The sequence below is a fragment of the Varanus komodoensis genome, unplaced genomic scaffold (genome assembly GCF_004798865.1).
Source record: "Varanus komodoensis strain SLA01 unplaced genomic scaffold, ASM479886v1 scaffold11, whole genome shotgun sequence".
Lineage (NCBI taxonomy): Eukaryota > Metazoa > Chordata > Lepidosauria > Squamata > Varanidae > Varanus > Varanus komodoensis.
Window position 1 is genome coordinate 31,595,162 of NW_025335317.1, and position 24,009 is coordinate 31,619,170.

General features: G+C 40.2%; 1 protein-coding gene across 3 annotated transcripts in view; it reads right to left on the reverse strand.

Moving 5' to 3' along the window:
• PGS1 (phosphatidylglycerophosphate synthase 1) overlaps window positions 1–21,141 on the reverse strand; it is a 41,417-nt gene extending 20,276 nt beyond the window's left edge. For all 3 annotated transcript variants that reach the window (XR_006413714.1, XM_044419875.1, XM_044419876.1), the window contains exons 1-4: window positions 20,992–21,141; window positions 7,194–7,383; window positions 1,265–1,342; window positions 57–156 (exon numbers count right to left, since the gene is read on the reverse strand). Coding sequence is in view for 2 of the 3 variants with exons in the window: in XM_044419875.1 (XP_044275810.1) it covers window positions 57–156; window positions 1,265–1,342; window positions 7,194–7,383; window positions 20,992–21,137 (514 nt within the window). In the remaining variant the exon portion in view is untranslated. The remainder of the gene's footprint in view (window positions 1–56; window positions 157–1,264; window positions 1,343–7,193; window positions 7,384–20,991) is intronic.
• Between the last annotated feature and the right edge of the window lie 2,868 nt (window positions 21,142–24,009).

Sequence of the window (24,009 nt, forward strand, 5' to 3'; positions counted from 1 at the left end):
GACGGAGTCCAGCTAGATGAGAAGAGGTTGTGACCAAACTACACACACATACTTACCCCGGGATCCCCTTGTAAAGTCTAACAGAATGGACACTTTAAGACTGGAAGGCCCAGATCCCTGCAATGATCTCTCCAATGATGTTTCAATGCAGTCCACCTAAAGGAACAAGACAGGCATGAAAGCACAAGGTAGCCTACTTCCAGGTATGCCACATAGTCAAAATTATATAATACAGCAGGACCCCTGTATCTGCAGGCTCACTTACCACATTTGCAAGTTCACTGCGGTTGACCTTAGCCAAAATAGAAGTCGTAAAGCACTGTAAACTGCCAAAGAAAAGTTGTAAAGTGCTTCCTGTAAGCAAAAAATCTTGCTTTAACAGGGAAAGAAAAGAATTGTCTGCTGAGGTAAGAACAGGTCAATCTGTAAAAAAAGAAAATTTTTGTATGTAGCATATATAATATAATGTTTGCAATTATCCATGATTTCAGGCATCCGCTTGGAACCGATCTGTGTGGATACGGGGGTCCTGCTGTATAACCAAACTCCATATGTACAAAGAATACTGATTTTCTGAGCGTATGCATTACTGCTAAGGTTTTGTGTGCCTCTCAAGTCAGTAGAGCTTTCATAGCTAGACATCCACCTACCTGCCCCCACCCAAAAGAAGCAATTAGCGGTTGCCATGTACTGTAGGTTTGTCTTTGCTCTCCTTTTAGAGGTACAATAGGCAAAGATTAAGGTAGTGAAAAGATCCAGAAGCATTTGTGATGTTGGTGGCCCATCACAACATAATATTTCTTTCCAGCATTCCTCATTAGTCAGAAACAAAGCTACAGGAAGGCTAAAAACACTGCAAGATAAAACAATCACTCTGAATAAAGAAAGAAGGTGAAGATAATGTATGCATAGAGTCTACAGACCACCACCTGTCGTTGATACATACTGCACACATGAAGAACTGGCACACTGGCTAGCACGGTGAACGATGCCAGAGTGCAGCCAACTGGTCCATGAGGCGTCTGGGAGCACCAATCCACAAACTCTTACCTCCCATGTTACTCTGTAGTTCTAAGGTACAGCGTATGCCTGACCTTCATTCTTCTGGTCTACCAAAGCTAACACAAACAAATTTCCAACACAAAGGTGAAGGAAGATCAATGAATTAAGAGCTTTTTAAAGAGAGACCAGAGACCATCTCCAAGAAAAGCCATGTCTAAGCCACCCTTTAACCAGTCATGTCTTGAATGCCTCAAACACTTACTAGTTCTTTTTCAAGTGGTCCTGTTCCAAGGTAGAGTGATGCCAAAATTACTCGCCGCTTGGCTACCTTTATTTGTCCCTAGAAGAGAAAAAATCAGGTTTACTCAACCGTCTGTCATGTGGTCCACCCAAACTCCTTCCAAAGGACACTCAATAGTGCTTACTTTGTAAAGTGAGAATTGATGGGACTCAGACCTACCTAAAAGACAAATTGTTAATAGGAAACCCTACCCATGATTGGGAAGGGAATACAATAGTGTTAGTGAGAGATAAGAAACAAACATTCTGCACATGCACATCTTCAATCAATTAAAAGGTGCAAAAAGGACAGGCCCAACCAATGCTAATATTCTAGTTGTCATAAAGACAGGTTGTTTATCTGTAACTGTAGACCATCTGTGCATTTGCACTTTTGGGTTCTGTGCATGTGCAGAGCTGTTTCAGGAAACTCCTATAACTGAGGGATTTTGACAGGAAATTTCTCCTACTATCTCAACATGCATATCTCCAAAGTGTTCCTTGAAACCAACATTGTAGCTCTGGATTGCATCAAACCAGAGTATGACATTGAATGGGTGATTTGTGTAAATACACAGAGGACCACTCAGAGAACTACAGACAGGGAAAAGCAATCTGACTTGCTTATTCATAGTCTCTGCACATCACACATATGAGCAAGCAGCCATCTGACTTAGGAGAGGCAGGTCAGTATTCTACTGCAGAACGGAGGGGAGGACTGCATGACTGAAGGAGCGGTCAACTCTGGTCCAGGCATCCAAGCAGTAATGCTGAATGCATGTGAGCAGCATCAGCCAAGCTACAGTCCTGCACAGGTCAGGAATGGTGACATCTCTGTTGAACCTGAGCAAGACCACCACTGCAAAATAGAGTGAGCTCAGACTGGGATACACAAGTTAAGACCAGTCATGTCACAGGCAAGCTAGATCATTTGGCAACCCACAAAGCAAAGTGCTGTGTTGAGATTAGGAGAGATGTGCACTTACTGCCCTAACAGATGGGGGAGGGGAAGGTTTGTCTGAATAACTCATTCCTCAGTTTATAAAAAGCCAACACCTTGCAAACATCCAGGGAATGAAGGAACAACTCTAGCAGAGTAGATGGAGAAAGACAGAAAGAAAGCTGGAAGATCAATGTTCTGGTTTGGATGAAACACTGACACTATCTTAGGAAGGTAACTGATGTCAGGACGAAAATCCACTTTGTTTCTATGAAAAATGAGATAAGGAGGATCTGCACAGAGCAGGTGCAATTTACCTGAGTGCCATTTCAAAGTAGGAATGCCGACTTCTACGACAAGAGGTGAAAATCATCCAAAATATGTTGGATGGCAGAACAGCACAAAAGTCACTACAGTCTATCTTGAGATAATCCTTTCTTTCCTTTCCCTCAGGTTCCAAAATGCAAGAGAGTCCTTTACAATAAAGAAACTTATTGAAACTTCAGAGCTAAAAAGGCAGTGTAACTAAGTAGCCTATAAAGCTGAAAAGATAAACCTGTGCTCATGCAAAGAGTTGAACTCAAGTTAGAAACTTCTGCTCAGTCCTTCCCTCCAATCTGAAGGTCTTTGTAGTGGATAGGCCAGATGCTAGCTCTTTGCTGACTTTTCAGGGAGATATATCATCAGATTCTGTAGAAGAGGAAGAGATAATGGCAGGGGAAGCAAGGTAGGACAGAAACTCCTTCAATATCACTTTCTGCATTTTCCCAGGCCAACAATGAGAGCAAGCTGGTTTTGAAAGCAATGCAAGGAATATTAGGAGAGAAGGGGGACCAGGTGCAGGACCCAGCCCCTGATCCCTTGATGAGGTGTTGGGAGAAACAACCCAATTGGATGGTAGATCTCCCCAGCTAGCTCTCCACCAATGCAAACCACCCTGAGGATAGCATTGCATTGTTATTGAAAGGGAAGGACTGGGGAGAACTTTCCAGTTTGGGTTCAACTCTTTACACAAGAGGACGGCTTATCTTTTCATGTGGATCCCTGATCATCTTGCTGCTGAACTCTGCCCTGCTGTTGGGTAAGATGTGGCACTACTGGAAGCCAAGTGCTAGGCACAGGAGTGGGGCAAACAAGGGTCAGTGAAGGCATGACGGGGTGATAAGGATGATCCTTGTGCTGCCCATCACTGTCTTTGCCTGGACTTGGGTGATGGGTGGAAAATGGGGGAAAATATAGAGCACTGTCCTGTCCAGACAAACATCACAACATGTAGAACTTTCGGGGCCTGATATAGATATTACTTTCTCTGAGACCAAGGATCAGATAAAGCCCTCTCTGGTAAAGTACTGGGAGTACAATCACAGCTGAGACAACCAAGTGTAACAGGTTCTATGGTGCCTTTTGTCAAAGGACAAGCATCAGAGCTGCTGGCCAGAAATCCCAAACAGAGGGAGGCCCTTGAACTATAGTCTTTATGGAAGATGGAGAGTCAAGGAGTCCAATATTAGATTGGTCCAGGCTAACAGAAAAAAAACACATTTCCAAAGTTCCAAAGACAGGAAGCAGAGCAAAAAGATAAAGATGGGATAATAGCCCCATTATCCTTGCAGCAAAAACTCCTAATTTTGGTTAATGAGTATTGCTTCCAAAAGAATTGGAAGGAGAAACAAGATCTTCAAGTAACTGACTGGTATAAAGAAATTTGGAATATAGCTGTTAATGATAAGTTGACCTGTGGGATTAGCATCAAAAAGGATAAAGAAGAATGATTTTAATGCTATATTGGGTTTGTTTATTGAACATGTACTAATAAAAGGGAAGGATATTAAACCTTTGGTTGATTCAATGCAATTTTGGATGGAAGGGAGTATTTCTGAAAGAGCAGAAAGTCTGAAGAAGTAAAGAAGAAAGATATGAAAGAATAAATATTCTATAGCCATGGTGCCAGTGGAAGGGTGCACTAGTTGTATTTATATATGGGGGATTTTGGTATATTGTGTTTTTTATTTTTTATGATGTATTTTATATTTGTATTGTTTTGTAGTAGTTTATTATTAACCACATTTTTTTAAAAAAAAATAAGAGTTGCTTTCAATATATTTTCCCTAGTCCTGACTCCTGGTAGGGATAGTGCATCACAAGTGGACGATAGCAATGGAGGATATAGCTGGCTCCGTGCCATGCACTGTGCCGTATTTCACACATTCTGGACTGAATCCATGCCTCAACAGCCTTAGAATACAATAGTGGAGTTGGGAGGGGACAAACGGCCCAACTCCCTGTTCAGTGCAGGACTCCAACTTAAGCCATCCTTCTCAGATGACTGTCCAGTTGCATCCTGAATGCTTCTCGTGTGGGAGAGCCCACAACCGCCCAGGTAGTTGGCTCCACTGTTGTAATGCCTTAACACTGATGAGACCCTGACCATCCAACAGCAAGTTCTCAGTGCAAGACCAACTCTTTTGAAATATACCAACAGACTTCAGTCATGGAACCTTGAAATAATTGCACCAACCAAAACTTTGGCATCACAGTCCATCTGGTGCTGAGAAGTGGTGATCTGCTACTTGCATGTGGCTTCACCTTGGAACATCTGAGCAAGGTCCCTTTTAACTTCAGGAAGGTGGTGGAAGAGGTGCCCAAAAGTCTCCCAGAGGAATAGCAAATAACCCAACATTACTTACTTGAAAATTAGAAACCTTAATTCAAGGAAACATTCATCTTCTCAATAAGCTGAGACAATGACTTTCCTTGTTTATAGGTGAGGAGTGAAGCTTTTGTGATTTACCCTGTACTATTTCAACAACAATGGAGTTTGAAGCAGGATTAGTAAAAGCAAATGCAACCTCCATCTCCTGAAACATCCCTTCAGGTAGTTTAGACATGGGTGGCATCAAAGAAGGGGCCTTCCATTACTACTCTGGGTAGTCTAAGAGGAGCTGAACCAGCACCAGCCTGGAAAATTTTATATTCATGGCCACTGAACACTGGGTTCTGAATATAGAACTGGGCTGCTCTGTCTCAAGATCTCAAAAACAATGATCTGATCTGAAATTTGCCCCAATTTCTCTAACAAGGAGATTGCATTCCAGGATTCTACTGAAGCCTCCAGTGAAAAAAATAGATGGATGCAGACATCCATGCCAGACAGATGGGAAACACTGGAGGATTCAGTTTACACTGTTGCATGCCCTTCCTCTCCTGTGAATGTGACAGAGCCCCCAGTACGGAAGATACCATAGTTATGCAGTAACCAGCAGAAGCTGGTTTGAGTTAGCTGGATAAAATGTACTGGTGATATAGGTGGAGGCACTGTTTGGGAAGTAATTACTTGAGGGAAAGCCAGGAAGGTACTATCATTATCCCTCAGTCTTGAAATTGTAACCAAAGGTGTTGTACCCTCTGTGCAGATAGCAGAAACATGAGCCATAGTCTACTTCAGTTCCTCTATCACTTTCACTGCCTTTCTTCAGAGAAATTTCTTTGGGCTTATTTAGTAAAAGCTTGACAGTGGGAAGCTTTTTCCAAGCATGAAGAATGTCCATTTATTCCCACAATAGGCACATAACTGAAATGGCCACATACCTATTAGGCAATCACAAAAGAACATTTTTTTAAAGTAAAGGGGGAAAATGACAGAAGAAAAAGAGGAAGCAAAACCTCAGCAAACAATTCTAATATATTAAATATACTAAATATATTAACCCAATATTTCATTGAATGCAGAGAAGTTCCAAAATGAGGCTCTCCAAGCAGGAACCCACTGGAAACCCTCATGGTGGGATGTTGAGGGGATGGTGCTTGCCAAAATTCCTCAGCTATAGAAGTTTTCTAAAACAGGGCTTTGAGCTAACATAGAGCCCATATTTGTGATGCACAGAGACCACACAGAACCACAGGCTCTCCCTTTTCTCCCTTTTAAGTGTACCCAAGTTGGTACTTTTCTATTCTTACTAGTTTTCATTGCTGTACCACCAAAGGAGGCAAAGAACTTGAAAATCAATGGTTTTCAAACCATATTCTATTAAAAATCAAACACAACCAGCTGTTCAAGGATAGGCTGGACGTCCACATGGTGGGCATGTCGTGAGCGGAGCCAGCTGGTGCTGGAGGTCAGACTAGATGGCCCGGGAGACCCCTTCTGACTCGCTCTGTTTCTATGTTTCTATGTCTAGAAATTCCCACAGAGAAAGATAATTATATTAAAAGCATGATGAACAAGGCCAAGCTGGTGTCCAAGCAGTCACAACCCAAAGCTTGCACAACCCTGAGGGACAGTAGTATATGGATTCAAGCAGGAAGTCCTTTGTAGTAAGCCATATTTATTGCATGTCCAACCAACAAGGAGCTACAATTCATGTTAGCTATCTTTCAAAAACAACATCCTGGGAGTCCCCCAGCACCACTTTTCTTCATATGCAGACACTCAGCATTACCAGTCAGCAGATCTGTCCTTTCTGTAACAAGCTGAAAGTACCATGTTCTTATTTCCCCTGAAATTCAATAGAGCATGCTATGTCTCCCGGAACACAAGATAAAAATGCACTTATTCCCTTCATTTTAATATGTCTGAATCCTGAGTAATAGTCTCTCTCCTTTCAAAGTGATTGCCCTCATTGTTACAACATACCCAGAAGAAAACAATGTAGAATTTGGAAAAAGTTTTCCCCCATATACAATTGTTCTAACTTTGGGTCCTAGGAATGTTAGTTTACAAGAAGAATACCATAATGACCCATTTACTATGGAATGGTAAGGCAGTATTATTCTGATCCATAAACTTGAGAAAGTTGTTGAAGAATAACAGGACAATTGCACATTCTGAAAGTCTGATCTGCCATTTTAATATGGCAGTTTAAAGCAGCACCAGACACACTAAGGAAACACAACCTCTTGAGATCTATAGTCTCTTGCCACCCTACAGCAGTGAAGACACACCAGACCCATGCAGTGAAGATACACCAATCACCTTCATAAGTTCGTAGAATTCAGTTGGTGATGAAAGCACCTCGACATGGGAGCTGGCAATTCCAAACTGAGGGACTAAATTTCTGATCCAATGAAACCTATGCATTCCCTCAGGACAGAGGCAACAAGGCGAGACTGTTTGCTGAGGGGCAGCTGGTGAGAGCAGTGGAGCCAACAGCAGCCATGATGACCTAATGGGAGAAAGAGGTGGGTTAAGATGCATACATGAAAATATTATTTTCTCTCAAACTGCCTCCAGGTGTGTAAGCAAGGGGTAGTCAAGCCTAAAGCATTACACATCTGTCTTTCATCTACATTAGTCACCGCTAAGTCATTTCTGCCAAGAAAGGAAACACCATACAGCAAGCAAAGAAGGGCAGGCTCCTGACCTAATGGTTAGCAACTTCTCATCAAGGTGAAGGAGGAAAAGCTCTATAAAAAGTAATAAACCTGGCCCACACTGAGGAACAGCATCAGAAAGTACTGTAAGAAAGCAGTGAGGGAAGTAGTAATTTCCAAGATGCCCACTTACAGTATCATTCCATACTTCTGTTATCTACATATTATGATTTTAACTTGCCAAATAAACCAAGTTCACCATATGGATTACATACAGTTAAAAACATAAAATATAATACAATTTTTTTTAAAAAATGCTACAATAAGACTTGCAGGAAGGGGGGAATATTGGGAGAGGAAGACTGATGATGTTGAAGACGTAACACTGGCAAGATCAGTCTTGATTTTGTTATAACAGGCTTTGCTAATATAAAGACCACCCAGTTTTCACTATGTCTGTTTTACATCAGTCAAGAAACTAGAATGGAGACAGTTCTGAGTAGGTAAAAGGTAAAGGTTTCCCCTTGACATTAAGTCCAGTCATGTCTGACTGTTGGGGGCGGTGCTCATCTCCGTTTCCTAGCCGAGGGAGCCAGCATTTGTCCGCAGACAGTCTCCGTGGTCGTGTGGCCGGCATGACTAAACACCGAGGTACCCGGAACGCTGTTACCTGCCCACTGAAGTGGCACCTTTTTATCTACTTGCACTTGCATGCTTTCGAACTGCAAGGTTGGCAGGAGCTGGGACAGAGTATGGGAGCTCACCCCATTGTGCAGATTCGAACCGGCGACCTTTTGATCAACCAGCCCAGCAGCACAGCAGTTTAAACCACCTGCGCCACCTGCAGTCTGAGTAGGAGGTGTGTTTAAATTTTCAAAATTGAGGGTTCAACTACAGTTTGCTTTTTTCTTGTGTTCAGTGATCCTGAGCAATTCCAGATGAAACCTAAAACTATCATATCAACTGATACAGTCCAATATGAATAAATGTGACTCCTCCTTCCCTATTTCCTCTTAAAGACTCTAAGCATGCAGGTATGAATTCAACATCAAGTCAGTCTGCCCATCCTTTTTTTTAAGCCAAAAAGCTTTTGCAGTTTTGCCAGGTAAAGTGATCACAAAAGCACACACATATTCAAAATAAAGGTTGCAATAATACAGGTTTTATAAAAATGATTACATGTTGACTTTCTGGACTTTTATGGGGGATGGGGCATTTATTCCAAAAAGGCTATATGGTAGAAGACACATCTTAAGTCTAGATCTAGTGTAACAAAATCACCAAATGCTAGCTTTCAACTATCGGTAAAGCTTAGGCAGAAGTCAAGGAATGCTTTATATCAGCACCCAGTTTCTAGGCTTTGGCATTTTTGCAGCTTTAGTTGACATTTTGAGAATAATATCAGAACAGAACAAAATGTCAAATTTGTAAAGAAAGTAGTTTTTGTCAAAGTTACATTACTGTACTTTACAAAAGCATTTCCTCATAGACGCACAATACTTCCAGTAGCTATTTTACAAGCGGCTGATCCTACACCATTCTGTGATTGTGATTTACTATGACACACCACTACAAGTCTTCACATGCATGGACTGTACCAGACTTTTGAGGAACTCTTGGTCCAAAGCTCAAATGACCACAGATTCCAGGAAGATGATTTCACTTATTTGCTTCATGATAAAATGTTTGCAAGCATCCTTGCACAAAAAAACCCAGACACTTTGCCACTGCACTTCCCAGAAAGCCCACCAGTTTGTCACTGCCTATTCATCACAATGGAGATCTGACTCAGTGTGTACAAGAATTCCTAGCAATTTTGTTTTTCAACAGTTCGTGGGGATGGAGCACTTCTTTGGCAATACTGGGTTACAGTAATTTGGAGGGAAAGTTCCATTCTCTTTAGACCAAAAGCAGAACTCTGAAACACTTCCCCTCTGCTGTCATTGAACAGGCAATTAAAAAGCAGCCATGTGGTTTGTTCACAGCAAACCAGAATTCTTTAGAAGCATGACCAATTTGTGCTCATTCATTTATATAACATGATCCTTCTAAGGTGAATCAACCCTCCCAGGCCAGTACTTTATTAATTTATACACATGCCACACTGAACTACAGAAATCTTTAATCTAATTTATATTAGGAATCACAGGGCTAAGGCTGCCTTAAGAATTTTTTCCCTGATGAGCTCAGATAATATTGTCCACTTTAAATAATTAACACAGATGTCCGTATGAATTGAAAGTAAGCTTCAGTTTTATTTCCATGGATAACAATGCTACCTCACAACGATTTTTAAAGCTTCTGCAATATTCTATAATCATTTAACAATGCAATGTGGCCATTCCTATTCAGAAAAAATAGCAGTCCTGAAGCATACTTTGTTGTTGTTAGTCGCGATAGTGTCTGACCCATCGCGACCCCATGGACAACATTCCTCCAGACCTTCCTGTCCTCCACCATCCCCCAGAGTCCGCCCAAGCTCACACCGACTGCTTCAGTGACTCCATCTAGCCACCTCATCCTCTGCCACCCCCGTCTTCTTTTGCCATCTATTGTTCCCAGCATTAGGCTCTTCTCCAGGGAGTCCTTCCTTCTCATTAGGTGGCCAAACTATACTTAGGTCTCCTTATTTTCGAGATTTTTCAAGAACCTATCTGTGAACCTTTAAACAAAATGCACTATGTATCTTTTTCCCATTAATGACACTAGGATGATGGATTTCTGTATGTCAAACCTGAAAAAATTAAAATAGCAGCAAAAATGGCCATCAAATACCAAAAGCAGGTAACTTATCCCAAGAAATCAAACAGGTAACCTGAACTAGAAAAATGACACTTAAGACTGCCCAAGTTTAGGGTCAAAATTACTCAAAAAGGAAAATGAACTGAAAAGAGGGTCTTGTTCTGAATTTGAAGCATTTGCTATTTATAAATCTGGGGGTTTTGGAAGTTCTATTTTAGGAAGTGGAGTTTTGACTAATATTGCGATAAACTGAGCCTCAGCATCACAATTCTGGTTAAAGCTCAGCTGCTTCACCGGAGGAGAGATTACAGGATATACTTCATTGTGCTATTCACCCACACAAGTGCCACAACACAGTGACTTCTGCCAACAGTTCTTGATTCACTGGAATGCTTGAGTGTCTATTACTGTATTTCTGCATAGGCTGTGACTGAATCTGGGAAACAAGTTTTATTGCTAACAAACTGATATAATGAACAATAAAGGCTTGAGGATAAGGTCCTTAAACTGCTTACTTAAAAAGGCTATGCATGAATATGTGGCCTTAAACTTTTGCTTTCCCTTGTTTTAACTGAGTCATGCTTACTGGATGCTATAAATTGTACATTTCTTGTTGCTCTCTTCCTTTCATGTAACATGATACCTTTTGTGAAAAGAGATACATAATAATAAAAGATGACATTGAGAACAATAAAATCAGAGGCATGGAACACTAAATTATTCTACAGCACAATTGGGCTGTCCCCTATACCAAATTGGAGGTTGGAGTAAAGGAAGTTTTCTAGGGTTAATTACTCATCATACATTGACAATAAGAGCTTCTTTTAATCCATGATGAGGTGCAGCATGGGCTAGTGAGCACCAAGACAATTTCTGAATATTCAAGCTATGACTTGTAAGAGGAAAATGTTAAATGGTTGGGTACCATGGGATGATGCGCACCATCAAATAAACGTCCTATTTAAGTCATGGTGGACCATCATAAGTGCTGGTGGCCATTTTGAATATTAAAGCCACGGCTTGCTGTGTCATCCAAACCAGGATGTTGAGGTTGGGATAAAGAGTTCCCGAATAATCCATGGCTTGTTCTAGAATGATGTGAGGGTCATTTAACCCTTTAACAAGTCTGAGAACAAACATTTACAATAAATAAATAAATCCTTATTTCCAAAAAGCTGCTAAATTCTATTACAAATTATAATAGATAGATGCAGATTCTGCAAATTTCCATATTTCTTGGACCTTTTTGCTCTACAAACCACATTTAACTCATCCAGCTACTTTTCCAGCAATTGATTCTTTATAAAAGTTGCCAACAAAATTATGACTTGGAAGGCATCCCAAGTTTGGAAAACAAGACAGGATTTTTTTTACACACAAAAATAACTATCATTTCTTTAGAATAAAGCTTTTAAAAAGATTGGTTTTGAACATAGTAAGTTTTACTGTAGACAAATAAGCTGTCATAAAAAGAAAAAGTCAGTATACCTGCAGGAGGTGGGGGGGGGGAGAACTGAAGTAAACGCAACATATTTCCTGTAATATTGGCAGCAAATCCTTTTCCCCAGATAATGCAAGACCCAAATACAATTCAGATGCTTTCCTTCTCACATGTCAGGGTTAAAACTAGAAACTAGTGCACTGTGTACATTTTATATGCAAAGCATTTTGTAGCACATGCTATCTTTTATTCTCTGAGAAACCCTGCAAGTGAAGCTAATACTAATATTTTGCTGTTGCAAGGGAGGCTGAAAGACAGCAGTGTTTTTCATATAACTCAAGCTCTTCTGAATTCCTAAATCATGCCACATGCCACTGGACCTCAATATTGATTAGAAAATTAAGACTCATGAAGAAACAAAAACACTTTGCTTCAGAATAAACAATGCTTAACTATAAAACATGAATGTAGAGGTTCAGACATCTACATGAAATACTAGTATGTATGATACGCAGATGTGATAAGCAGTTGAAGAAAAGACAAGCTTTGAGGCAGTCTATTTCTGTTCCTTTAGAATCAAATATATAATATGCTGCCATGTTTAGCTGCTTTAAGAAAAGAAAGAATACAAAAGGCTGCAGTTATCCTATTTTGAGAATTATTTGTACAGGCGACATATATACATATAACTGTTAGCCACTGTGGAAGCCCTTTGGGATTAAAGATAGGGAGAAAAGTATTTTAAAATAAATAAGAGAAAGGGAAGGTATGGCATTTGGCACTGACTTCTACAATGAACATGCTTGATGTGTGGCTCCTTAACAAGTGCACAAACCAAAAATAACACACTTCATGTAAAAATGCCAGCATTTGCAGAAAGTGGTCTCTCCTGGCCCTAGCACCTGAGCAACAGAGCATTAACAGCAGGAAAAGATTTGTAAGAATTATGTTAGCCACAGGTGTCAGTTGATCTCACTGCTTTATGTCAACATATTAGATTCAGGAAAATCAGATGAATAGTCTCTTGTTTACACAGTTTTGCTTTCTTGCAGTCAGTAAGATTAAATACAGTCATTTAGGTTCTGAATAATCAATGCTTAATCATAACATATGAATTACAAAAATAGCATGAGCAGGATGTTCAAATTTACGTACATGAAAGCAAATTACAAGAATGTCAAGCATAGTTTTTTTTTTTTAAATCACTGATTACTTACCAGTTGTTATCAATGTTGTCTTTATAGGGTAATGTAAGTACTGTACACATCTTTTCATTTTCACATGGTAGTGTCACCATCATTTTCACATGCCTTCCCAGCATGAACTATTTACCTTTTTATTTAGACAGTTAACTACAGAGATCTATCTGTCATTCCATTGTGCTTTCTTAGCTTTGATGTGCTCTATAATAGGCAACTTACCTACATTTTCCCATTGTTGCTTGCTTTGTATTTGCCATGATTATATAATGTTTGGGGGGGGGGAACTATCAGAACATGGCTCTTTCCTGCTGCTTTGTAACAGCACATAGTATCTCTACCATAACTGTAGACCCACCTGTGCTAAAAGCTAAGAGGAAAGAGAAAGATCAGATTGACAAGAGTTCCCCGTCCATTCCACAATCAAACACAGTGGGAGAACAAAGTATTAAAAGAGAGGAAAATTTCCAAAGAAGAAGGTATCCTACCACCTTCATTTTCTCAGTGGAGCCCCTGGAGACTATCTGTACAAGTGACATGAAAATCTCAGTGTTATCCACTCCCCTTGGCAAACTTTGCAAGCTGTTCTTGAAGCCTCAGTAAGAGTTGCATAGTTTCTTAGTTTCCCATTATACTCAAGGGTCAGCTGCCTCTTGTTTTCTTGATTACAGTTGCCTTTTGGGTAAATATCATCAGTCCCTGATAAACATAACTTTTAAAATGAAAAAACTTTGGGTAAAAATTAAAGTATTGCAATAGCTTAAACCTTAAAATGTAACAGGCAAGTGTAGGAATGCTGTAGCAGATGACACGGCCACCATTCCACTGACAAAGCCTAGAAGACCATTTCAGAGGGAACAGGATGACACAACCCACAGGAAAGCAGTTAGAAACAATATATCCCTGAAATAATTATTGGGGCAGGTTCCAAAGACACAGATTCACTACACAATGTTCCAGTTGCAAACCATATTCTGTGAAAGATTCTGTACAAAAATATTCTAATTCTCCATCTGAGACACCTTTTTTTCCTCCTTATTCAAGGCTGAAGAGGCAGTTGTCCCTGGAATTCACTGGTTCATGGCCAAATAAGATTTCCAAGACTGCTGCTTCTTCCCATAGTGAGCAAACAATGGCAGTACAGTGGTACCTCGGCTCACAAACGCCTCAATTCATGACCAAATTGGGTTGCAAACAGAAATTTCAGGAAAAAATTGCCTCAGGTTACGAACTCCACATCGGGTGATGATTGCGATTGCGCCCATCTTTCCTGCATGAGCACAACCACGCTCATACTTGGAGGGGGAGATGGCCGCAATCGTGCTCGAGGGGGGGTGTGGCCACGATCATGTCTGCCTTCCCTGCCCGAGCATGACCACAATCACACCCATCTATGGCCACGATCGCAGTCGCGCAGGGAACACAGGCACATTCGTGCTCAGGAGCGGGGGGAGAATGGCCATGATTGCGCCTGAGTTCCCTGCCCGAGCATGACTGCGATTGCACCCATGCAAGGAAGACGGATGCGATCGTGGTCGTGTGGGCGGGGGGAGATGGCCACACTTGTGCTTTGGAGATGGGCGGGGGGGGATGGTCTCAATCTTTCTTGTTCTTTGTCACTCTGTAAAAATAGTTACAGAATGAATTAACCTTATTTACATTGAACCTTATGGGGAAATTTGACTTGGTTCACAGCCAATTTGGGTCGCTACCAGAGTCGTGGAACAGATTAAGTTCATGAGCCAAGGTACCACTATATATAATTTGCAATACAGTTGGAAGAAACAACTGTCTCTGATATGCAATTCACATATATGTATTACCCATATAAGTTTGGTAACCGAACCACTTTAGGCAACTGTACTCTTAATGTTGAATGGAAATTTTCTTATACAGCATTTGACTTAGAAATGAAAATACAGAAGAAATCCAGAGTTGAACTCTACAACACTTAAAGGAAAACTGGCTCCAGCTAGTTGAGAGATGAAGCTAAATTTGCCAGATAGAACAATTGGTACTAGACATGAAAAACAGAGATGTTACAGCAGAAACATGCTGTCTGGGGTGCTCTTTAAATAATCTTAAGCAGATAAAGGGAAGTTTCTCAGACTTTTAAGGGTACTGTATCACAGTAAAGAGCTGGCTTTTTACTGAGATACAGTAAGGCAAGGCAAGACTTTTAAAATTTATGTTCCTATGTAATAATTTCCAGAAGGACTGTCACACTAGTCAATTGCAGCAAAACAACAAAGACTCTAGAAGCACTTCTAAGCCTAAAATATTTAATCTGGCATAAGCTTTGTGGGCACTTTATGCATCTGATTAAGTCTTTAAGGTACTAGATTTCATCATTTTTGCTACATAAAAGTGTCAATGGACACTATATTACCACTGCAGAAAATGTGGCTTATTACTTCTTTATACTGAAGCTGTTATAGTCATTCATGCACTGTTACAAACATCTAGGCTTGACTAGTGTAGCATGCTTTTTGCAGGGCTGCCTTTCAATACGAATTAAACACCAGCTGGCATGTAAATTGGTGGGGGATGGGCTGCCCACTGTGATACTGCACCAGCTGCACTGGATGTCTGTGTGTTCCTGGGTACCCTTTAAAGTAGTGGTTTTAATATTTAAAGCCTTAAATGGTTTAAGCCCAAGTTACCTGAAGAATTGCCTTCTCCTGTGCCAGCTTGACGGCACTCTGAAATCATCAAAAGAAGCCCTCCTCACTTGCCCATCAGCTAGGACTCACCACTGACCTATAGCTGTTAAATGTCTTCCATGTCTATATTAGGGTTTATCAAAAATGACCTTGTTGTGCCTCCTTTAAAGTGACTGGCACCATACCCTCTCCCAGGGAGGAGTTGGCCACCACCTGGACCCAGCAAGACATCCCTTCCCTATTAGATGTCCATCAATCAATGTCTTTCCTTGGTCAATAGACTTTTCTACAAATAACTAATGCAGAGACATTATTTCATATAATGAATCAGTAGAAAACCATTATTAAAACTTTATTAAACAATGTTTTAAAACAGAGTAATGTTTTGAAATATATAACATAACAAAGTAGAGTAAAACACCAAAATGGGGTCTAAAAATGAACCAAAGCTTACATATGCATTGAAAAGCTAGTGTCCATATAATATATCCCCTAACAGCATTTACTAGCTGCCCTTATTTGTTTTAATCATGAATCACCTTAAGAGCTGCTGCAAGATATTTTGCTCTTTGTTCTGTTTGTCTTATTTATACCAGACACAGATGTGAAACAATACATCTGTCCCTCTTGGCAGCAAAATAATCAATAGAGTTGTAAAGCAGGGCCTAATAGTATTATAAAAACTGCATTCCAATCAAACATAATCCACTGTTTCAACCTGTTCTGACTGACAAGTACTCAAGTCTTAATTCAGGTGGAACTTTTTACAAACACTGCTTTTGAAAGACAATTGAAACAAACAGCTGTAAATGATTTCCTGCATTAAATTATATGTAAAACCTGGGAGTAGTTTGCTGATATATACTCCGATCTTGGTTCTAGTCCCCATTTTAGTGCTGAGCACAACTTGCCTCTGAGCTTGCCACCTGCAATCACTATCAATATGTTTGATGTGTCATCTCACCTCTATGAAATTATGCTGTTTCAGGTATAAACAGGGTTACTGGTTATCCAATTTGATTGGCTTTATCATTTAACTTCTTCAGTCAAGGTTATATGTAACTGTCTATCAACATCAGTGTCAGAGAGCTTGAGGGCAATAAGCTCATATGTAAATAGACCCCAAAATTAAATGCATAAATCCACACTAATGTTTCTATAGAAGGGATTCTAACTCTTACCACTGCCTTCTCAACACAGCAAGAGAGACTCAATGTTTCTCAAGAATTTAGAATGATCATGTCCCAACTTTTGATTCATATCCATACCTTTTTATTTAAGCGGCATTTTAACTGTTAATATTATTGGATTTTATCTGGCCAGGGCGGCTTATTTTATATTGTATTTTTGTATTTTTAATCTGATGTTTATATTTTTTAATTTATTATTATAATTATTTTTAATTTATTATTGTAAGCCGCCCCGAGGCTTCGGCAAATGGGGCGGCATAAAAATGTTTTAATAAATAAATAATAAATAATAAATCCATAAGCCATAGTTGGATACCATATAGTAATTTCATTATTATTTCAACTTTATACATTTGAAATAGTGAGCATGCATAACTTCCCCTTTTTGAGAAAAAAGAAAAGGAAAGTCAAGCCTAAATAGTTATAACTGCTCACCTGCTCAATACACCGACAATCATGAACCAATCACACATTTTGAATCCTCCATACCTTTGTCTTTTGATGATTTATCATCAGACTCTCACACAAGCAGTATTTACAAAACTGCTTCATAATCCTAAATGAGTCAACCATCTGCATCTAACAGTTTCAGGCAATGATAATCAGGTGAGTATAAAGTGGGATCCAGTTTATTTATACATAAATGGAATGGCTGTGGTACTAATACATACCTCTAGTCTTACTGGGGTACTGGTGCATTTGATAAATCTCCCTCTGGGCTACAACAAACTTTAAAGAAGTATTTTTTTTTTCAAAGGTAAAACAGTCTCCTACCCATAGAAATTGGAGGTTTTCCCATAATAGCTCTATCAATAGAAAGCCAAATGCTAATTTAAGTTATACAAACACTGCATAAACTTTCACTTTCTGGTGCTTTGAATATTTAACTGCTGAATTAGAACTATTCCATGATCCAGTGTAGAACAACTCTTTTAAAAACTCATCTGTTCTACTCCTATATTATTTTCTTCAATCTAATCCATTAATTTGAGTTTCAAGTGCATAGCATATAGTTTCTCTATTATAGATAAAAGGCTTATAGAATAATAATTTGTTGGCTCTATCTTACTACTTTTCTTATAGATTGGAACAATGTTTGTCACTGTCCAGATAGATAAATCAAGCCTAATTCTGTCAATCTTAAAACAGAGATGTTAAAGATATTCCCCAGCACTCACCATTTTTCTTCAGGAGCTTTGATGGTATAAAATCACACCCTGGCCTTACCTATTTACAGACTTTTTAAAATTAAGATTTATCACTTCTAACTCTGTTTAAGCTTTCCATGATAGCAAATCTTCCATTTCCCATTCTAATAATACTCCCTCTTTTTATTTGGCTAACACATTAAAAATAGAGTAGAACTTATTTTCTCAGGCTATTGCTGATATACAGCAACCCTTGACTCCATTATTCCCTGAAAAGCCCTTCAAAGTATAAATGAGAAATTATTATCATCACTAATGTGTGCACTCCTATCAACTGCAGCCACACTTACTTTTCCATCATCTTCTTTTTTAAACAGTCATGGCTTTGTACTCTTTTTTAAGCTGGAAGTAGGACACTGGCAATATTTAGTTGCTTTCTATTCTTCCTTTGCTACCTAGCTTCTTTTGACAGAAAGTTCCACAATATCAAAATTAATCTGTCATATGAAATAAAGGATCCATTCAATAGACTAGTTTCCACATTGGTTTTTTACTTCTCTCAACCCTGAAACATTCAGTGCCTTACACATATTTTTATTCAAGAATATGGCCCATTTTAGATATCTCATATTTAGGCATTTATGTACCTAACACCAATGGAACTGTCTGCACTGGTACTTGGACTGAACAAAATAAGGAGTCCAATTCAGTAACTGGGGGCTGATGGCCACTAAAATGGTTTGATCCCACCTGAATGTACTTAACACTACACTTGGTAGCAGCAGAGATCATTACATAATTTATCACACTGCCTGTTTATGCATAGTAAGTGTATTTTATCGTCTTCAGTATCACCTGTTAGAACCATCAAGCTTGTCTTTTGCTTATATTGAATTAGCCTGATTCCCACAGCATTGATAATTATATCTTTAGAGTGCCTTTCACTAGTACCATATACATCCCCATTCATCAGAACTTAAGAGATACAAACTGAAAAGTCATATTCACCTATCCAAGCATTAGCATCTCCTATAAAACATAAGTAGATGAATAGAAACATTCTTATACTAAAACTACTCTTTCAATTCATCCCATTAATGCATATTCTCTTTCTTAATTTTTTTTGGTTCTGCATCTAAATTTATCATCAGCAATTTAGAACACTGCATTTCAAACAACTGTGCAATTCTTATTGATTCCTGCAATGTAAGAAGTGTAAGTTTTGCAGTCAGGGTGTGTGCTACAATATATTAAGTGTAATGAAAGGCAAAGGTCAAACACACAGATCTGACTGAGCAACTTGTCTGCATCCTGAGGCCACCCCAACCAATAATCATCCTATAAAGCTGAACAAAACACTTTAATTCCACCTCTAATTATGGAATTGTATTAATTGATCCAGGTTAAAATAAAGACAAGTAACTTTATTTTCACAACATCATGCAAAGTTATCAAAGCACACTACTGTTTTTCACCATTTCTCTCCCTGACCAGGAACCACTTAGAAAAACTCTGCTGGATGACACTGTGTTGGTGGAAAAGAAGTCCCTCTTTGCTACCCTCAGTGACATAGAACAGCCTTGATAATGATGGCACACCTGTGTTCTAAATATCTTCCCTCCTGTTTCATTAGACTCAGTTCAAGTGTATGCCAGGGAGCTATCCAAGCTCTATTCAGAGGGAGGTACTTGAGAATAATTGTATCAATTTTCCTAGTGCACTCTCTAGAGTAACTAGGGCTTTAACAGGAGTACCAACAATGCCAGCAGAAAAATTCCTCAGAGTCCTCTGGAGTCCATCAGAATCCATTAACTGCCAAGGCAGATCATTTTCAATAGCCCCTCACACTTGCAAAAGGTAAAGTCTGCTAAGACTCAGTAGGAAGTGATCTGACTATGAAAAGGAGATATATGTTAATTCCCCACTTTCATATCACCATCTTCCTGTCCAGTTTGGAAAACTAAAATGCGTATCCTCCTACATGTATTAGGCTGTGAATATGCTAAATTTGTGCCTGGCTGCAACAATGAAATAGATGAGGGCTAACAAACTGACAAGACTGAGATTATCATTATGATTCATTACATTTCTATACTACCCCAGTGGAAGCTCTCTGTGTGGTTTACAACATTAAGTTACAACATTTAGATTTCAATCAGGGAAGCTGTTAGTGGGTGGGTCTTCTGAATAGATGAAGGAGATTCAACCTGTTCTAGATAGGGATGCCCTCCTCTTGAAGGTGCAGGTTCATAGTTTTGGGGTCCTTGAGCCATTTTACAGATTACTTCAATGTACTTTATATGGGGCTGCCCTTGAAAACTATTTGGAAGCTGTGCAAAATGCAGCAGCCAGATTTAAAAAATTTTCAGAACACATAACACCAATTCTGACCTATTTGCATTGGCTGCCCATATGATTCCAATGCAGTTCAAGGTGCAAGTTTTAACCTAGAAAAGTCCTACACATCAGAAACATCTCAGGTTAATATTACCAGTTTTCTTTCCTTAAATGAATCCACTACGCAAGATTTTTAAAGCATCACTTGAATCCACTGTTAAAATTTTCAATCTGTTGTCTTTAAATTCTGCCATTAAATGTTTATTAGTTTACTACATTTAGTCTTAACTGTTCACACACTTGCAGAAAATAAAATTTAAAATAAAATACTAAGCTCACTATTTGGATGACCCCATTCACTGCTCCCTTCTTACTGCTATGCATATAAATGCAACTGTTTCACTTCATCCCGTATCAATAGACACTACATCTGTCTTTCCCAGCCTGACGCCCTCCAGATATTTCGGATTACACATCCTAACATTCCTGACCACTGGACATGCTAGGTGTAGCTGATGGAATTTGAAGTCCAAAAAATCTGGAAAGCACTGGAGTGGACAAAGCAGACGTAGATTAAACTATTCCCCAGATACATACTAGTCTTTCCCTTCGCTAAACATACCTTAATAACAGTACTTCTAAATAGGAAGGCCTCTAACGGGTCTCCTTAAAAACGATGCACTGAACCGTCACACGTCATGTCTAGCGACGAACAAGGTCATCGAAGCCGACCCCCTCACCTGCGTACGCGGCCTTCGCGGCCTCGGGTCAAGCGGTCCGAGAGTCTGCCGAGCATGGCGGCCAAAACAGGCCTCCCCCGGGGCAAATAACCCAGCAGTCGCCGCCATAGCACTGGAGCCTCAGCTACTACTACTATCGCCGCCATGGAAACCCGACTATTTCCGTTTCCGGGTGAGAGAGCCGCCAACGCTCCGCCGCTTCCGAGCGCGGAGGGGAAATGCTGCTGCTGCGCCGCGGGCGCACAGTTCAATGCGTTTCTGCAATAGTGGCGGGTTTGTGGAGACCTCCAAGGACTACAGGGATCCTCCTATCCCAGAAAAAAATGCCCTGCTAAGTGGACGGCCTTTATTTTTGCCAACTGCTGTAAGAAATAGCGGAGAAGGGTAACCATTATGTCTTTGGAGCGGTGGTTCTTTATGCTGCTGTTGCATTCCTCCAATATCAAAAGATCTCAAGCTGCTTGACCTATTCTACTCTATAGGACGCTGTTCCTACAGCTCTGAGTTTTTTCACAAAGCCTATAGTTTAAAATGAGAATGATTATGTGATGGCGGCGATGGCAGCTTTTATTCTAAGGGTTCAGTAACCTGGGGGCAGTGGGATTTCTGAGTAAAAGCCTGTGCAGAAGTTACTGTACAGTCAGGTGATCTCTGTAACCACTGCTCATACCAATACTTTATTGCATGAGCAATGTAACAATTGAGATGGACCCGCATGGAATGGCTACTTTTGTGACCAGAAAAATCAGGTTTTTTTCCCCCTAATCATGGATGTGGCTGCTGCAATCTTGACGTGTCCCCACGTGAATTTATACACAGCAAACAAGTGGACACCCTTCACAATATGACAACACAGGCTCAAAAACTCAGCAGGAAGCATCAAGCAGTTTTGATTTTTACCAGGTGAGAAATGCAACGCAGCTCATTTTTCACATTGTTGGTTGCAGGGAATGCCCTAAAGAAAGAAGTTTCTTCTCAAATGCACTCGGCATGAATAAACAGCACAATCCTATGCATGTTTATTTGAAACTAGTCCCACATTGTCAATGGGGTTTACTCACAAGTAGGTGTGCAGATTGCAGTTTGAGTATTTAAACCTATGCTTGCTTAGACAAAAAAAGTCTTACAACTCCCAGTATTCCTCAGCCAACCACTCCTAAACAAGTATCGCACCCTTAGGCACTCTGAGAATTGTTTTTCTTTCTCTCTTCCCTGAGTGCAGTGACCTTCCTCTTCATTGATTTGGCACCTCCCATCAGGTGCACCCAACATACCTAGGCATCAGCAATAGTCGTAGCAGAAGACCTCAGAAGAACACCAGATTAGGGAAAGCTTAGTTTAAATATTAAAATTAAACTGATAAATGGCCTGAAATTATGCATTTAGGCCAGACAGTTAGGACACGCATTAAGAACATAAGAGGAGCTATGCTGGATCACACTAAGGGTGCTGTAGTTTAGCTTTTTGTGAATATAATGGCCGTCTGGCTGCCCACTGGAAGCCCCAAGCAAGCCATGAGTGCATCAGCACCCTCCTGCCCATGTTCCCCAGCAACTGGTATCCACTGGCACATTGCCAGTGCTGTCAAGTTGTCTCCACGATGTAGGTTGTCCAAAATGTCCTGTCCTTGGCAGCCCTGCTCAGCTGTTGTAAACTCCAGGCCACGGAGTCCTGACTGGCTATATTGTACCTCTAGTGTCAGATAGCCAATCAGCTCTAACGGCCATTGACAGCCTTCTAATCCATGAATGTATGCAATCCCCACTAAGAGGTGGAACTAGGGTAAGACGGCCAGCCCACAGTTCAGAACACCTGCCTGTTTCTAGCAGCTGTGTAGCTCTGAAAAGGAGGAGGAACAGCCTCTCTCCACACATCCTCCCCACTACCAGTCAGCCCAAGGTATTTTCTGACTGTGGCACTGTTAGGCGCTGGCAAGATTTCTCGGTTTTACCTAGCAACTCTAAGCAGTGCAGATGGTAAGAACTAGGTGTGTCAAGATCTGAATCTGTAGGTGTCCTTATAACAGCAGTTGGGTATGCAGCAGTTAGTACATGGAAGTGTTTAGTTCTGTACCAGCCTTCCTTAACCCTTGTGCCCTCTGGATGGATTAGATTGCAGCTCTCAGCATTCATTCCTTTCATTTATACATTGAAAACTGTTTTAAAGAATCAGTCTCAAGAACATCAGCCCCAGCCATCATGCCCAGGGATCAGGAATGATGGGCTTTATAAACCAAATATCTGGAAGACACCAGACTAGGGAAGGCTGTCCAATGCAACACAATCCTTTATCTACTGATTTCTGAATATCAACCCTTTTTTTTTTTTTTTGAAAGGGTAGGAGCAGGCTAGACCTTTTTTGCTATCCAATTGGGCAACTCTAGTGAGTGGGCAATGGCATGGAGAGAGCACTCTGGAGGAGTTAAGAGCAGAGGCTAATAAGAACTGTTAATATAAGAACTGCATATTTCTGATATTTTCCTTGCTAGCATCCATTTATATGGAACTCTCACTATTATTAATATTACTTTGCATATATATCCCAACTTTCTTCTAGCGAAGAACCCAAGGTTCTCCTTCCTGCCAATCTGTCCTCACAAAGGCATTCCTGTCAGGTAGGTTAGGTTGAGTGACAATTACTGTCCCAAAGGCACCTAGTGGCCTTCGCGGCTGAGGGTGGCGTAGAACCCAGATCTCCTGCATCCCAGTCCAGAACTCTTAACCAGTACACCATGCTGGTTCTCAGTGCTCTGAATCACCACTAACATGTTGTGTGCCTTCCCTTGATAAAACATTCTTATACATTATAAATCAAATGATTTGCATATTTATAATTAGTTTGCTTGAAAGAAGGAATACCAGCTATGATCAGATAAATGGAATTTCCTCAACATACACGGCCAAATTGCCTCAGTCCTTTATGGCCAAATCCACATACTCTCATTGAGTTCAATTAGCTTACACTCAAGGACTGTGCAGGGATGGCAGCTGTGTAGTTTGAGCCTATGTATGCCTATTT